Genomic DNA, 17,814 nt, shown 5'->3' on the forward strand with positions numbered 1-17,814 from the left:
TCTCTATATTTATGTTTTATTTTGTACTTTTTATACTTCTTGGTTTGCCTTAGGAGTGTTTAGATATTCCTTTTTCTAAATACAAAATTCTGGGAGCACTAAGACAGACAAAAAGAAATAGCTAACACTTGTTTTTTTTGTTGTTGTTTAGTACAATGTGAGGTACAATGACAAATTGATGATGGGTATTTTTGAACACAGCCCTTATTCCCAGATAGTTCCCCAAGCACGTACTGCTATTTTATACTACACATGCATTCGTCAGATTGTGTACAGGTGCAGAGTGTATCTATCTTCTATGTATACCCAGGAATTTATTTTTAGCTAACTGAAAATGAGATTTCTTTTTGTACTTTGTGTTTTGCTTTGTTAGCTGACTGCTTATGGAGGGAAACTGAAATATGCAATCTACTTTGAAGCACGAGAAGAAACAGGTTTTACTACTTATTACCCCCAAGTGATCATCAGAGGTGGCCCTCCCACCCATACAAGAATTATTGTCCGGCATATGGCAGCCCCTCTGATTGGGCAGCTGACAAGGCATGAGATAGAGATGACAGAGGTAATGCTTCTGTGTTTTTTTTTTCCATAACATAAGCAACTGGTTCTTTTTAATACTGTTAATAATTATAGAATTATCTGTGTTTGTATCTGTCTTTCAGCATGAATGGGAATATTATGGTGATGATCAAAGAGGAAGAAACACTGTGCCCTGGGAATATTATCATGATAACCCAGGAGTCAATAAGACGGTGTCCCAGGCAGATTTCACCTGGAAACATTATGCAGATGACTCAAGACCAAATAGAGCTGTATCCCGGGAAGACTTCCTGAATGTGCTATATGATGTTCATTACATTCTTATTAAGGCTACTCATGGCAATATCATGAGGCAGAGCAGGTAACTGTTTTCATGCAATGGTCTGAAATAGTGCAGTGGTCACAGATAAAGTGATAGAGCTTCCCAACAGAATTTTTATTCAAAACTTAAGCAGTTACTAGATGAACAGGAGTTAGCATTCAGCGTAGCAGAAGATGGTGGAGAGGGGGATTTTATTTGATAGAAAATATTAGGCATAGTATACATAATAGGCATAGTACACATAATAGGCAAATGAAAACTTTATTTTCAGGATTCTTGAAGAGAAAATGCATGTAAGTAGACATCTTGAAACAATTCCAAAGTATTGTTATAAATATTCACTTTTTGAAAAGATGCTGTAATTAAATGTAAATGTTAGCATATGAAGTTTTTTTTTTTCTTGCAAGTTGGAACTGAAATAAATAGTCAAAGAGGAACAGAGTGTGCCTTTAATGAAATGGTACTTAATCAAATATATTAGGAGCAGGTAAACTCAATATTTTCTCCTCAGTTTAATCATTAGTAAGTCAGATGATGAAATAAAGAGAATGCTTACTAAATTTGAAGTGAACGTGAAATTAGGAAGCAATATAAACATCAGATAACAATATAAGAGGCATAATACAAAAATCTGGCTGCAGTCTAAAGGTTAACTATAAGTGTTTATACTTAGAAAGGAGTAGTCAATTGAACAAAATATGTGAACAAGGAACAACTGCTAAATTACCTATTCTTCAAAGAAGGTCTGTTGTTTACAGCATATTGTCAGATGTACATGATTCTGTAATAATATGCTTATTGAGAAATGCAAATATTCTACCTGATGTATAAACAGGAACATTCTGCAAAGTGCAAAGAATTAATCTTTTAATTACAGCCACCACTAGAAAAGTCTAAGCATCCGGCTTTGAAAAAATGATTAAAGCATTTAGAGGAGAACAGTGAACATCATCAGAGGTCAGAAATGTGGCCTATGAGAGAAGATGTAAAGAACCACATTTATTCAGAAATTAGAATCTGCCTTAAGATGTATAAAATGTTGTCACAAAGAGAAAGAAAAGAATCAGTTCTCTGTTGCCATGGTGGGTGAGTTAAAAAAAGAAATGAGCTTGAACTTCATCTGGAAAGATTTTACATTAGACATGAGAGAAAACTTTCTGGGGGTAAAGAAGTTCCGGAATAGGTTGTATAAACTATTCCTAAAAGTTTTTGATAATAAAATCACAATGGCCTTTGCAAGAAAAAAATAATAATAATAATAGCAAGGACACAGGAATAATTGGAGATAAACTCCAAAGGTCTCCAGAGGTCCTTTTTATAATTCTATCATGAAAGTGATAGGCTAAAATTATTTCTATATTTCTACGTTACAAGCATATTTGTAATAACATGCACTTTGACATTTATGAGAGTGAATAGTAGGGACATGTATAATGCAGCTTTGTATGACGACAAACATAAAGAAGTGTATATACATCCATCTTGCACTGGGTCAATACTAAGTATTAACAACAGATGCCATAAATGTTTTGCATTGATCTCATTTATTTTTGGCATAGTCCTTTTAGGATATTGTATTACAAGTACAAGGAATTCTTATGGAAAGAGGTATGTAAGTAACTCCAATGTGACATGGAAAATTTGAGAAGCATTATCCATGTTTTGGGTCTGTTTCTGCACACCCTTCCCTTTGAGTACTACAGGTCCTAATTCAGCTGTGGAAGAAGAAGCTGAATGCTATCCCGGCTCAAGCACTGTAATCAAAGTTACTAAAATGAAATTCCATTTTCATGATTTTGTTCTGAGATGTATATAATCATCGTATCATGTCTGATCTACACCTGCATTGTAATACACCACCAGTTTATCAAGCCTACCTAGTAATGAGGCATTTAACGGAACAGAATGACTTCTGTTTCAGAGCAGGTCTGCAGGGTGGCACTTAGAGAACTAAAATGTATTTTTACAGCATCACATTTCACAACATAACATTTTATATAGCAGCAGAACTTAGTGAAGAGTTCAGCTGTTCTCTCTGACAACTCTCCATCTGAAGTCATAACCTCACATATAATAATATGATTGATTTTGAGGTGGTTATGTTACAACAGATTTTTATGATTTCTGTCTAGTTACATAGGTAATACTCATCATATGGCATCTGAGACTATAAGTAGCAAATACGCATCTCTAGTGCATTATTATTTTTTTCAAGTTAGTACCTTGAATTATTTAAAAGGAAGTTTTGCTTAAGACCACAAAGTAAATTCCCCCAAAACGTTCATAAAGGTTAGTGGGATATTAGCTTGAATAAGAATTGCAGGCTTTTATTAAAATAGGCTGAGACTCTCTAAAGACAATATTTAAGCATGTGCTCAACTTTAAACATATGTTTGAATTAAATGACTTACAATAAAACATTTGTTTAAATAGTGTGTGTTATGCAAGTTTATAAACTGCTAAAATTTCTCTTTCTACCTGACTGTATGTAGTGGAAAAGTATAAGGCAAGGAAAACTGGGATGGCATTAAGAAAATACCATACACGAAGTCCTTTTAATTTTTTAAGTGTGTTGATAATGTCTTAATTTTAATTTCAGAGTTTAAAAGATGCAGATAAATGATAAACCATAGGAAAAGCATTTAAAAGTGAAGCAGTAGCAGGTGACAGAAAAATAAAAATAGCCTAGTTCTGGTGTTAGTTATATAGCTTAGTAGCAATGCTAATGTTTCGGGCTTTTTTTTCTTTCTTCAAAGCTGCAGCATTACTAGTGATTTAGAGATTTCTGCTCAGAATCCAAAGCCAAACATTTTTCTCCTATAGTGTCCATTTTGTTGCCCTCATTTTCACATTCACCACTCTAAATTGAAACATCTCTTTTATTAGATTTGTTTTGCTTTGCAGGCAACTGGGCTGTGATAATAAATTAGTTTCAATTGGAAGTATGCTTTCAATTTGACTGTGAATTATTTCAAAATCCTTGACACCGATCAGATAGCAGTTGCTAGACTGCTTCCTATTAGACATGTTCCAAGAATCAGCCAAGCCTGACCTTCCTTAAGTAACATTTTCACACAAGCAACATGTAGCTTTGTGGTCCCAGAGTATATTATTATGTAAATTCAGCTTTCTGACAGTAAATAGTTTTTCTGCAGCACACAGACTATTGTCTGAGCCTTGAAGTTGATGGGGAGGCACGTTTCATTTTGTTTCTCTATTAAATGTACAGAGATTTCAATGTATGCTTGCATTGACACATCAGATCTAAATGTTTTTGCCCTCTTTATTTTCAGTTTTCTGTTTTGGTCTGGTTTTATTTATTTTTTTTTCAATTTCCCTGCTCCACTGAACCCCTTTCTTCAAGTGGTAAGAAGAGAGCACAGGGTTAACGTTACTAGATGATTGGGGGATTTTGCTTTGACACAAGGTGTTAAAAGGTATAGTTCTGGTCACCTACATTCAATCACAAAACTCCCCAGCAGTGAGCTTTTGCTTTTCCTATGGTCATCCTGACATCAGTGCCTATGGGCTGATGTGCAGAACAGTGCCACAGTAGCTCAGTAATCAAGTTTGGGGAGTAAATGAGCAGGCTATGAGCATGAACAGAAGATGAGCATTTCTGTGACTTTGTGGGCATTAACCCTATGCACAGACACTTGATGAAAAGATTGTAGCAGCATTATCTATGATTATTCAGCTAGCTATTCACGTATTCTTCAACATTTTCTCTTAGGTTGGCATTTTTTTGAAGCTTTAAAATTTTACACTATTCTAACCTCCTTATTTACCAAAAACTTGTAGGGGTTTCAGATCACAACATTCATTTAAACAAATTAACAAAACCCCAAAATAAATAAGTAAGCTAAAAGAGCAACACTGGGGTCAATTAGGATTAAGTGTATTTCATTAGAGCCCTGTATGGCAGGTCAGCATGCATGCTGGAAAGACAGGGAGTGGCTGCGGGGCAATGATATCGTTATTAAAGCAAATAAATATTTCAAAAGTTAGTGTTGGATGCTCTGCCATGAAATATAACCATTTCTGATAATGCTGGATGCCTTTGTGGTAGGATTTTTTGTTTGCTTTAAATTGTTTATGTATCTAGGTGATCCTAAGAAAAAATGGATATCTGGCTACAGCTCTTCCTGCAAAGAAAGGCAAACGAAATCCGCACTTTGAAGTCTGCTCTAGAGCTTGCTAGACTGGTTTAGTTGCAGGGGATAGATATTTTTAAATAGTTTCCTCATTAAAAGATCATGTAGTGAACAATTTTATTGCTGTACCTCTGAGTATCATAAATTGGAACTGCATTTAGTATGCAACTTCGATTTCTTAATGAGTCCCTCTGAATGAAGAATCAGATTTGAGCTGTTGTTAATAGTTTCACTGAAAAGAGATTAAAAAAAAAAAAGTAGAATCAATTAGAAAAGTTATTTAATTGATTGTCTGGAAATGGACAATGAGGCTGGAGGTGCTGATAGCTTTGCTATTTCCTTAGGAAGAGCAAAAATAGTGTTTTCTCTCCTGTAGATGAAGAAGCCTACAGACAGCTAAATAAGTCCATGTTCCACCATGCTAGCTGACTATGAAGTAACTGGTTTTGAGTTAGTGCTTCATTACTCTTATTAGAGATATTTACTCCTCCACTCTTTCTGTTTTTTTTTGTTTGTTTGTTTGTTTTGTTTTTCAGGATTTCTGAGATCTCAATGGAAGTTGCTGAAGGTGGCACTGTGTCAGGAATGGCTCCTCAGGCTTACTTGATGGAGCAATGTGTCTGCCCACAGGGTTATTCTGGTTTGTCTTGTGAGGTACAGTAGTAAACTTCCAGTAAAAGTCTTTATGCTTTTTGTTTTCCATTGATTAGTAAGATGTGATAAGCAATTAGAGAATATATGCATCATTTTATCATGACCATGATTCACGGCGTCTGTGGAGAAAAACAAAACAAGAAGCTTTTATGTCCAATAATAATAAATTCTATAAATTATTGATTCCTGTAAGTAAACTACAAATTAACATTGGTAATAATGAATAATTAAAGGTTACATACTACTTATTTATAAAAATTTAATGATCTGTCAATTGAATGAGATTCAGAAAATAAAGTATAACTATAAACTTGGAAACAAAAAAATATATAAATAAAAGATTGTTATTAAAATTGTGGAACCAAGCAATAAAAACATACCCATGCAGAATTTTGAAATTCCTTTTTATAAAGGTTTCCAGATTTTTCAGTTCGCCTTGCCTGTTATTTCAATTCCCATGTAAAGTTTTTTTAAGGCTTTATGATTGATTGAAATATTTTATTTTGAAAAATAAACAAACAGCATTTCAATTTGATTTCTTAATTTTTGTACTATAACGAATAACTCAAATAGCAAAAGAAATAAATAAAAAGAAAAGTGATTGCAAAACAAAAACCTGAAATAGTGCATTCTGAGCAGCTGGTCAAAAAGGTCATAATTTAGAACCTGTAATTTCATCATATTTATCTTTCTCCTTGAAAGTGTTACAGTCACATTCCTTTGTGGGCCAACACTAATAAGATTAAAAGATGCCCACTTTGTTCTTATTTTGCATGCTGCTTAAGTGCCCAAAACAGCAAATACCTTAAGACTGGAGATGAGATCCATGCTGTCACGTCTGCACTTCATGAAATAAGCTTCATGGAAAAGTTTTCAAAGCTTTAGCCAATGTCTACTGCTCATGTTCAAACTGTCAGTTTTCTGAAAGCTTGTGATTTGTCCAAGTGTATCTATGAAAATACATAGGACCACTGTGACCTGGCAGACACCCTTTCACTTTACTCCCCTCAATTATTATTCTTCCAGTGCTTTTATGAGGTTTCCATAACAAGATCTTGCTCAATCCATACACATTCTTTTAAGAAGGAGCAGAAATTCTGGAACGTGGTCCAAGTAGTGCGTTTTGCTTTATTCTTAGAAGTAGTCAAACCACTGTCTCCTAAAAGAAAATAAAATAGATCTGATACTAATAAAAACTTTTGTCCTGAACAGTTGAAGTTTGGTAAATATCTAAGTCATTGAACACTGGGAAAAAATTGTTGGTCAACTGAGTGAACTTGGTGCTTCTTGTACATGTGCTGTATTTATTTTTTACTTATCTAAATATTTTCATGCTGAAAATTGCATGTTTCAAAAATTCCCAAGTTTTATAGAAAATCATCTGGCTTGTGTGCTTTGTAAAATGTCTTATAATAGGTACCATAGAAAGAGTTTAAGATGTGTAAACCTGTGACTGCAGAATAGAAGTTAATTAATGTTTATGACTGTGTGTGCTCCTGATGATGGGCCTTGCAGTTGCTGTGTGTGCAAAACAGCATGTTTACGTTATTTAAGCAGTACCAGAAATTCCAAATGCTTTTGTTGCTAGGTGGAGGTAGCAGGGAGCAACACCTTGAGTATTCTCAGTCAAAATCCCTCAGCCATCCTGACTGAACAGGATCTTGTAAAGGGTTCCCCAAAGCCAGCAACAGCAGAAAATTTGGAGTGAAGAAATCAAGGGAAAATGCATTGTTACATTTCAGATGTTGTGCAGAACTGTTTTAAGCAGCAAATGAGGCAACAGGAACAGTGAGTTCATAGGAAATGTGTGAAAGGAAATTAATGAAGGCATTTTCTTTGCATGCTTTTTGGGTAAGAGCATATACCTGAATGTATGTAAATATACATATATGAGAAAATAATGTTTCAGCAGTTTCTCAGAAGTACAGTTGTTTGGTTTAAATTACTGTAACAAACTACATTTTCCAAGGAAAATATATGATAATGTAATTAGAACTTTATTTTAATTCACACCAGGGGCTAGAATAAGTGTCTCAGTTGCAACGTTCGTACTTCATGCTTAATTGTGTAATCTTCACATGCTCATAGCTTAGTTTATTTTTAGTGTGCTTAGTGAAGGTTGTGGTGTGTTCTGTGAAGGTTTACCTAATTTCAACAGGAAAAAAAATACCTGATATCCAGACATCTATAAGCAAATGCTAACGTAAATAGATAACGTATCTATTTCATGGTTTGTCCTGTAATGTCTGTAATTTCATTGTGAGGACATTTATATCCTTTTTCTTTTAATCTGGAAGCAGGCTGAAAAAACAGTGGTAAGAGTTTCCCTGATGGCTACTTCTGAAACACCTCCAAACTAGTAATGAAAAAGTCTACTACTTCATCTTTTGTCTATGTCCTGTTTCATCTCAGAAATGCTTAGATCAAAATAGGTGACAAGAATGTCAATTGCGTATCAGAAAAAAAAAATTAGAGTTGTTTGAGGATGTACCATATATTTATACCCTGATCCTTGAGTCACTCAGAACTTGTCAATCTGTGCTACGTACCATTTTATATTTGGACAACAGCTCCTTTGGGAATGGAGAGGGGAGAAAAATTAAGAAATTATAGTAAGAAACAAAATTACTTTCATATATGAGATTATTTATCTAAATTGGAATTCTCACAAACCATGAAAAAGCAGATAGACAGTTTTTATGCTTCAGGGATCTTAATGTAGTCTAAGTCAAAATAAAGGGAAAAAGCAGAAGTAAGTTAGATTACTTTCCATATGATTCTAAAGAAAATAATTGTGTTTATGCTCTTTCCATAACTTACTCCTGGATGTTTTGGCAGTGATTATAAAACTGTCAGAGAGGTATTGTATGAATAGAATCTAGCATGTCAGGCAGTGCTTGACTGGAGAATCCAGCTTTTGATAATAAAAAGTTACTTACTCCAGATTCTTTTTTGTTTATTTTGCATCCCTTTTACTGCTTTGTGAAAAGGTGTACTACTCACACTGTCCAAAAAGCACAAAATTAGGTCAAGAGTAGGAAATGACCACATCAGACAGCTTTCACAGGCTCCTAGCACCACTAGGTGGTGGGGTTTATATATGGGATAAGTGACTTGTCTGTCTTATCCCTAATGGTCTGAACTATCAAAATGGTCCTGTTTCTATTTTTATGCTGCTGTAGCTGTGTGCTTTCTGGGAAATATGTAGACACTTTGATACATTTGCATAATAAGCCTGAAATAAAGATCAAATGCTGGATTTTGCATGTGTCAACTTTGCTGGTAATTTTGGGGTTGCTCTTAGAATTTTACTGCCAAACTTGGGTAGGGGGCACTCAGTGATAGATAAATATGATTTGGAGCTAATAGTCTCTAGACATGGAAAACCTTTAATATTTTGAATTCTCTACTTTTATAGACTTTATATTATATAGCTATAAATAATGCAGCCATGCAGCCATTTTTTTGATTATTGTCATTCGGCTTTTGCTTGTTATCCATCAGGCAGTATGTAGGCAGATATTAGCTTGTCAAACCTGAAAAACTCACCAAGGGTGAAGAAAACAGAATCATCGTGCTTGCTCTCCACAGTCCATGCAAAAAATTTATGTTGAAAACAAACCTTATTCTTAAGAAATGAAAGGAAGGATGTTTGATGCACAGTGAGAACAGTGAGGTGTTCGGCGTTTGAATGAAAGGTCTCAAGCTGTAATATGAAAAGCCTGGTACCAATGGAGTGCTTCAGGGATTTTTCAGCAATGTTTCCAATTAGGGCTGGCTCTTGTTATCTGTAAAGTGCTGTATATTGTTTGTAACACAGCTGGAAGCCTGTCAGGTTCTTTTCACAACTTGTAAAAACTGGTGATTGGAAAGATGAGCTTGCAATGCTTCCTATACCCAGTCCACTCTGTAATGATCTGTTTTCTTCTGCATCTTTTTTATTGCAGTCATGCTCTCCAGGATTTTATAGGCTTCCAACCTCACATGCAGGAAGGACACCTGGTCAGTCCTTAGGTGCCTGTGTTGTGTGCCAATGTCATGGACATAGTACTATGTGTGACCCTGAAACATCAGTTTGTCAGGTATTACATTTCTGAATTTGTGCACTAGGTTAAACTTAATGTAAAATTCATAAGCTGTGTAGCTGGACCAAATTTAAATAAAGGATGTTATTTAAATCCAATTTTACATAAATTGCTCTAAAAGTTACTGGACCAAAAGAAGCAAACTGTCTACCCTTAAAGTTTTCCATTCTGATTTTCTGGGGTTAAGATTATGCAGTAATTTTTTGCCTCTGAATTACTATTTGTATAAAAAGAAAAATTAAAACCTGCAAACTAAAGGTACATGTGTCTTGCAATAAACATAATGCTGCTCTTAAGGGCAGGAATACACTAGACCTGATACAGTAAGACTGAATTTTAATCAATTATTTCCGCTGCTTTGGTGTCTGGAACAGAGAAGAGAAGAAGGGATGAATGGGTTAAAAAATTCCTTAGGATTCATCTTGCTAGCTACAGGCCTTCATTCTTTCACTGTGTAAGCCCATATGTAACACAGCATGCCTTTGATAGATGCGTAAAGCAAGCAGTCCCACTGCGAATCGTATCAGGGAGAAAAAAATTATGAATCTCAATTCATTTGAATCCCTAAGGTTGGGAACAAAATGTTGTCTGCTTTCTTGTAATTATCAAATACAGCTTTCATTCTGGCTCCTTCCTCTGCAGGATTGTCAGCACAATACTGCTGGTCCCCACTGTGAGAGATGTGCGTTGGGATTTTACGGCATTGTCCGAGGCTCTCCGGAGGACTGTCAGCCTTGTGCTTGTCCCCTGTCCATTTCCAGCAACAAGTAAGCAAGAAAACTCACAACAAAGAGTTTACCTTTCCAGCAAACAACAATTTAATTTTGGACTTACTATGTCCTCTTTCAGATGGCTAGAGGAGGACTGTATCACACAGAGTCATACTAAAAAGTTTTGTATCTACTTCTGCTAATTGATCTTCCTTTAAAAGTCAGAAATTGCTCCCTTGCTAATTTGTGATGAATAAATTAATAAGTGGTAGAAAATGCAATACTCAACAGATAATGAATATGTGTTATAAAGGTATTCTCACAAATGAAGCTAGAGAAGAACTCAAATACAATATGGCCACGAGGGAGCTGTAAAAAGTCTTATGCTCATATATTATGTTGGTATAAATGTATTACAGTGCCTTTCTTGCTCCACTGTGGAATTTATTGATTCCTTATTTAATGTTACATGAGTTTTAGGCAATTTGTGAAAGATAGAATAATTTAAAAGCAATATAGTTATTGCAGCATAAATTTTGTTGGTTGCTTTATGCTAATGAGCCTTGCTATGATGTCTCTGCATGTGTTCCCAACAGATGATACTTTAGCACTTGAGATTTGTTTGTGGTTTTGCTGGGAAGTTCTAAATGGTATTTGGAATCATACCATAGTAGTGCTCTAAAAAGGGTTGTGTTTCAGGATTGTTCTCTCGAAAGGTTGGAAGTGTTCCTTAAAATCATTTTGTCTGTGTTTTGTCTGACCTTTAGGATGTTATAGGGAGTATTTCAGCCAGTATATCTAAGAGGTTTTTTTCTTCTCTCTTCTTCATTTTATCATTTTGAAGTGGTTTTTGAAGGACAGCATTCCTTTTGCAAACAACAGTAACTAAATACTTTGTGATCTTTTATCCAAAGCAAGTGTTTTTAAGAGAACTTCCAAACCTCATAAATACCAAGCTGAGAACAGCCAAAACAATTATAAAAAGAGATAAAAGAAGTATCCTTTATCTCAGAAAATTAGAAGGTGGTCTAAAATGGGCAGATTTAGATTAGACATAAGGAAGAAATTCTTTATTCTGAGGGTAGGGAGGCCGTGGCACAGGTTGCCCAGAGAAGCTGTGGATGCCCCATCCCTGGGGGTGTTCAAGGCCATTCTGGATGGAGCTTTGGGCTACCTGGTCTAGAGGAAGGTGTCTCTGCCCATGGCAGGGGGGTTGGAACTAGATGGTCTTTTAAGGTCCCTTCCAACCCAAACCATATTATGATGCTGTAATACTATGACTACAGATTTTTCTGTTGTGTTTGTGGTTTTTTTTTGTTTGTTTGTTTGTTTTTCACAAGCATGTTTTCTGCTATGGCTTAGTTATTCATTCTATTTACTGATGTCAACAAAGGACATTCAAATTGCTAAGAATAAGATCAACCAAGCTTCTCAGCTTTGCAGATTAGCCAATACACAGGAAAACATTTTGTTACTAACTAGCAGCAGGAAGTGCTGAAAATACCTCTTTTTTTTAATTTTTTTTTTTTTTTTTATTTTCTGGAATTTAAGAACCTTTGGTTGCCCAGAAATGCAGATGGCAGATTGGAAAATGAGGAGGACTGTCCACCTGGGTGATTATGGCACTCAGCTACAAGAATTTAGATTTATTCTCAAATTTGTGCTCCAGAAATCACTTCATTGTTTTGTCTAAAAGCTAACTTAAAACACAAGAAATTGGTGTTTCTGGAATGCTCTACAGTTGAGAAATGTGTGGACTCCAAGCAGTGTGTGTGTCCTGGGTGAGCACTCAAACTGCTGAGCTGCCTCAGGAAGGGAGAAGAGTAAGCAAAGCACCTGCTCCACAGTCTGCATGAGAGTTTATGTTGCCAGGGCCTTTTATATCATGCTCTTGTAAAGAGGCTTTTTTGTTTAAAAGCCCTTGTAGGAGATGGATGAATAACACCTATTCTGAGCTTAGTAGATACACTTAATCATGGGATAGTCATCCAGTTTCTTTGCACTTGTCAAGAAAAGATACAGATCTGAGCATGTCCAGAAACAGAACTGCTAATTTTTTTAGGGCTTGATTCAGATGTCTCTAGACATGAGGGATGGGCTTACTACCCCTGTAGCTGTAGCCATCAACAATTTATGTGCCTGTAGAGCCAGTGAAGAGAGAAAACTATGCAACTCACCTATAACAGCAGGAAACCACCATTGCAGAGGGGGAAGAGGGGGAAGAGGAGAAGTGTTTTGGATGTGTATACCTGTCTGTACATCTCCATATTTCCATCTCTGATAGAAGATTCCTGAACAGCTGGCTTAGACTACATGCCTAACTAGGTGGGATAGGTCCATTCCATAAAGCTATATTATTAGGTGGAAAATGAAAGTGTCACATGTTGGATTTGTGGAAAATGAAGGTATCACACGTTGGATTTGTGTGCGCTGTGCAGCTTAGTGAAAACTCTTTAAGATCCTACTAAGGAAAAAAAAATCAAACTACATGTAAGTATTGTATGGTACTTGAATAATCATAACCTGCATGAAATGCAGATAGCTAATGAGCCATCTCATTAGCTTCTTATGTCATGACTGACATGATAATATATATGAATGTGTGGTGCAGTTATTTTTATTTATTATCTTTTTCAGAACTCCATTAAGGTTTTAAGTTTTATATACCGTTTTATATTTCTGTACAGTCGGCAGTCAGCTTCATACATGCTGAGCTGAAAAAAAAAATCAGAGGTAATGAGTTGTTTCCGGGGGTGTGAATCTATTGTAATGGAGCTGAAAATTTGTTGGATAATGAATTTGTGAGTAGTAGATCAATTTGTTTACATTTTTTGCAAAGGTATAATTTTATTACTCATTCAATCACTATCGATTTAATGTATTATAAGCAAGCTAGAGTAGGATGCTGACTGTACTGTGCCAGGAAGGAGTTTGGGCTCACCACTAGCTACCTCTGTGCTTTTCTAGATCTTATTCCACAAATATCTGAGTGATTTTTATGGTATTCATATTCAGTTGTGTTTCTTTTCACCTCCTAGCACTTTTTTTGTTGTTGTTATAACAGTTTGTGCAGGCACTTTATGCGCTAATAAAGCATGCTACTTTCCACTGTTCCCATAGGTACACACTGCACTCACCAGTTATTCTTGTATGTCATGACTTAATAGAAATAATACACTCTCATCCTTGATTAAAATATGATCACTTCCTGATCATGAATATAGCTTTTAGGTTTTTTAGTCTGTAGGCAAGTATTTTCTCTTCCTTTTATTCAAAGTAATATTAAATCAAACTGGAAGGACTGGATGTCTGCTAGTTCAGTTTCTTAATCACGTCTCTCACATCATTTCCATTACTTCCTTTTCTTGATCACTTTAAATGAGAGCACCATTCAGTCACACAGGCCTACAAGATGGGCATTGTTGACTTGCTCGTCTCATTGGATCCTACTGTCATTGGCTCTACCCTTCCAGCATTTGTCTAAATTCTACCAGTACCACAGCAAGGTGATTGCAGAATTCTTGATTTAAAAAAAAAAAAAAGTCTCCCACAGGTGTTTATGAGCAGATAAGAAACTGCTGCCATTTGCTTTGAAGTGTAGAGCTTACCATGTACCCCTCTGCCCAGCTGACTAGACTGATGATGCAATAGAACACAAAAAGCTATTTTTTATTTTTTTATTATTATTATTATTTGCTTTTGTTTTAGTTTCAGCCCTTCTTGTGTTGTGGAAGGACCTACTGATTACCGGTGTACTGAATGCCCACGTGGATATGAAGGCCAGTATTGTGAAAGGTAGGATAAACGAAAAAGGAGGGAAGAGAAAGGGGGGCAACACATGAAGCAGAGCAATGTTCCTCAATGCTATACATGTATGTTTACTAATATTTAAATACTTTCCTTTGGATAAGTTATTTACTTTCTATATGTGGTTCAAAGTCAGCCACAATAGGCCATTCCTACACACACCTGCTGTAAATTAATAGTCAGTGTTATTTATACCACTAATCTTGTCTAAGTTGTATTTTCTGTTTGGTTTTGTTTTGTTTATCCCTGGGTCACAGAATATGAAACAAAAAAAAAACATTACATTTACTTAAAATTAGATACCATACTTATAGTGTGACTTGATGTCATTCTTACCCTATATTCAAGTGATTATTATGTCCCCATGGGCATTGACTGTGAAAAACATTTACACGGAAACATATTAATAACAAAACTGCAAATTAATATTCCAGAATATAACTGTTGTCCCATCCATAGCAAGACTGGGATTAAGATGATCTCAATCAGCAAGTGACTACTAAGACTTCACTTCTAATGCAAAATACAAGTGGCTAGTGGTAAGGAAAAAAAAAAAAAGAAAAGAAGAAAAAAAAGGTCTTTTAAGCAAACATAGGTAATGTAGGAAGTCTTGTGTCAGTGTAACGGAAGTTTAACTGAAATCACTTTTGCATACTCTGTCTGGACTGTTCCATGTCCTGGTTATGAGATTATGCCCATTATCATTTTGCTGGAGAGTTTGCAACATTTTCTCCATCTATACATGCATACTGAGTTGTAAGGCACCACAGTTTTTTTTCAGTGGTTCATAAATGGATATTCCTATACTTTTTGTTTACAGTCTTGCCATTCATTACAGTACACCGTACTTCTCTGTTGGCCAAACCTGTTTTTTATTTGCAATGTCTAGATGTTCTCCTGGCTACACGGGAAACCCACAAACTCTAGGAGGCTCCTGCCAAGAATGTGAGTGTGATCGATATGGTTCCCTGCCTGTTCCCTGTGACCCTGTCACCGGACAGTGCGCTTGCAAGCCTGGATTCACAGGGTGGAAGTGTGACGCCTGTGAACACCGGCATGCGCATGATGGCATGAAATGCATTTGTACGTATACTAATGTAATATTGGAGAATTTCTCTTTGTTTGTCATATTTCAAAAATTCAAACCTGCTTTTGCAGCGGTCAGTTGTGGTGTGGTTTCCTTTGAAAATACTTGCTGAGTTTCTGACTACTTTGGCATTATGGTCCATTTTTTTCACAAGCCTTGAGATGTTTGGAAAACTCTCAATACTTTTTTTTTTTTTACATGTTTACTGAAAATTGACAACAAAACTTTGAAGGATTTTTTTTTGGGGTGTGGGCTGTTGAAGTTTGTAGTCTTCCTAAAGGTTGGCACTGCTGTTGTGACAGATTAAATATTTGATATTAGTGATTTATTATTTTTTTTAACTAGCAGTTGCAATGCTTTTAGTCGTGAATCACATAGAGAAACTGAAAAGTTTTTACGAAGGTTTGCTTGGTCATGTTGGTTCAACAACCATTTATATTTATATTAATTTATAATATGTAAAGAATTACAGTACAATTTATCCAGGAACAAAGACCATCTTTTCTTTAAAAAAGAAAACTAACAGCCAATTCATCCTAAAATATCAGGTTGTATTTTACAGTACTAGTATCTTTGTCCTACCTGCAGTTTTGTTATGTAGTGAGTGTCTTGTCTTTTATTATTGTTTGGAATTATTATTTTTTTTTCCATTAGATAGTATAGTGTTTGTTTTGAGCCCACAATCTCATTTCCTGTGATATTATATACTTATGTCTTATTAAATATATCAGGTAGCAAAACCTTTCTAGAACACTTAGTAAATCCTAATGGAAATATAAGGTGCTTTCCTTTCCACTCCTCTCCTCCATCTCCTCAACCTGAGTAGGAAGTAATTTGTGATTGCTTTTTTTTATTTTTTTTTTCCCCTCAAGGCCATCATTGTGCACTTTAAAATAGAATATAGATAAAGATCCAGTAAGCTCACAGTATACTATACTTTTATTCTGTGCATCTTTGAACATATTGACAGGGAACAATTAACTAGTTTTAATGTTTTATCTGATTTTTATCTGCTATAGGATTTCAATTGAAGTTTTTTTTTTTCCGTTTTATTGGGGTTTTGGCCTGTGAGAGGTGCCTGTAACATCAAGGCATATACATACCATAAAAGCAGCTTTTTTTTCCTTTTTTTCTCCACAGAATGCAGTCAGTCTTTACCTAAATACCCAGAGATCTGAGAGGTCTACATTTCTCTTAATATTAAAATCAACTAGTACAGCTCAGCTCAAGCAAATTGCAAACAATTTACAAATTGGAAAAACAGAAGAAAAAAAACAACCAAAAAAAAAAAGTGCTAAAAAATAGCTGAAGGTATCATGTCACTCAAGAGTTAAATGTGTGGCTTTTTTGAGTGGATGAGCAGGAAGACAGGAAGACTTAGAGTCTGGGGCTACAGAGTGCAGAGCATGTTTTCACTTCACTTAATGGTTGTGATCAGCTCTCCCATAGTGATTGGGTCTGAGCAGAACTAGGCTTCTAAATGGGACTACCGAATTTAGTGCTCTCACATTAGTCCCAATTCAGAGGTACAACTCTTCTTTGAAAATGAATAGAGATTACTGGGAATATCTACATAAACACTTTTCCATATTATTAATAATATAGAAAACATCAGTTCATTGATGAAAAGCCTAGAGTACTTAAGGAAAAAAACTTTTAGTGTCCTTCAGTGTGAGGCAGTTTAGGACTTAATACTGAACTGTCATATATCTTAAACTCTATTTCAAACTACAGCAAAATGAATGAAAATAGAGTAAGTAGCTACTTTTCTGAAATAACTACACTTTCCAATTCCATTTCATGGCTTATGTGTCAAGAAGTGTAATCATGAGTTAAGTCTATAGCTGTCACAGCTACAAAATTTTAAGAGAAGGAATGTGTTTTCTGCAGTGGTATCTAAATGAAAATTACTTAACTTTTTCAGCATCCTGAATATCTGTTAGAGTAATGCCAGGACTAGCAAATGCTTTCAGCCTTAGGCACTCCTCAGTTTGTGTTTTATTGGTTGTTGACCTTAACAGCATTCTTAAAACAGTCTTTGGGATATCCAGGATTGCGGAGTTCTTCATTGTACAAAACAGCTTAAGTGCAAGCTTTCATTTGTAGTGGTTTTCCAGTTTGTTAATCAGACTGTTTCATTGTGTGGATAATACAGTTAAAAATCTCACTATGAATGGGAAAAGCTGTGTGCAGGCAAATCCAATTTTCCACCTTAGTGCTTTAAAAGCTGTGTCCTGTTATAATTTCAGATTTAACTGCAACATAATCATGTGGTGGTGTTAAAATGTATCTGTACTACTTGTAGAAGTCTTTTTACTTCAACTAGATAATTGATTTTCATCTGAAAAACAATCCTTTGGTGGTTCTTTTTGTTTGTTGTGTTTGTTTGTTTTTGCATATGGATATTTCATGTCCTTGCTAAAAGTAACAATGCAAATGAAGAGATTTCTATCTG

General features: G+C 35.3%; 1 protein-coding gene across 1 annotated transcript in view; it reads left to right on the forward strand.

Moving 5' to 3' along the window:
* The window catches only part of LAMA2 (laminin subunit alpha 2), a 380,546-nt gene that overhangs the window by 259,404 nt on the left and 103,328 nt on the right, over window positions 1-17,814 (forward strand). Inside the window, exons 26-32 of the mRNA XM_050709562.1 lie at window positions 374-562; window positions 762-901; window positions 5,553-5,670; window positions 9,618-9,752; window positions 10,398-10,522; window positions 14,174-14,260; window positions 15,162-15,355. Of these exons, the coding sequence (XP_050565519.1) occupies window positions 374-562; window positions 762-901; window positions 5,553-5,670; window positions 9,618-9,752; window positions 10,398-10,522; window positions 14,174-14,260; window positions 15,162-15,355 (988 nt within the window). The remainder of the gene's footprint in view (window positions 1-373; window positions 563-761; window positions 902-5,552; window positions 5,671-9,617; window positions 9,753-10,397; window positions 10,523-14,173; window positions 14,261-15,161; window positions 15,356-17,814) is intronic.

The sequence above is a fragment of the Cygnus atratus genome, chromosome 3 (assembly GCF_013377495.2).
Source record: "Cygnus atratus isolate AKBS03 ecotype Queensland, Australia chromosome 3, CAtr_DNAZoo_HiC_assembly, whole genome shotgun sequence".
In the NCBI taxonomy this organism is placed as follows: domain Eukaryota; kingdom Metazoa; phylum Chordata; class Aves; order Anseriformes; family Anatidae; genus Cygnus; species Cygnus atratus.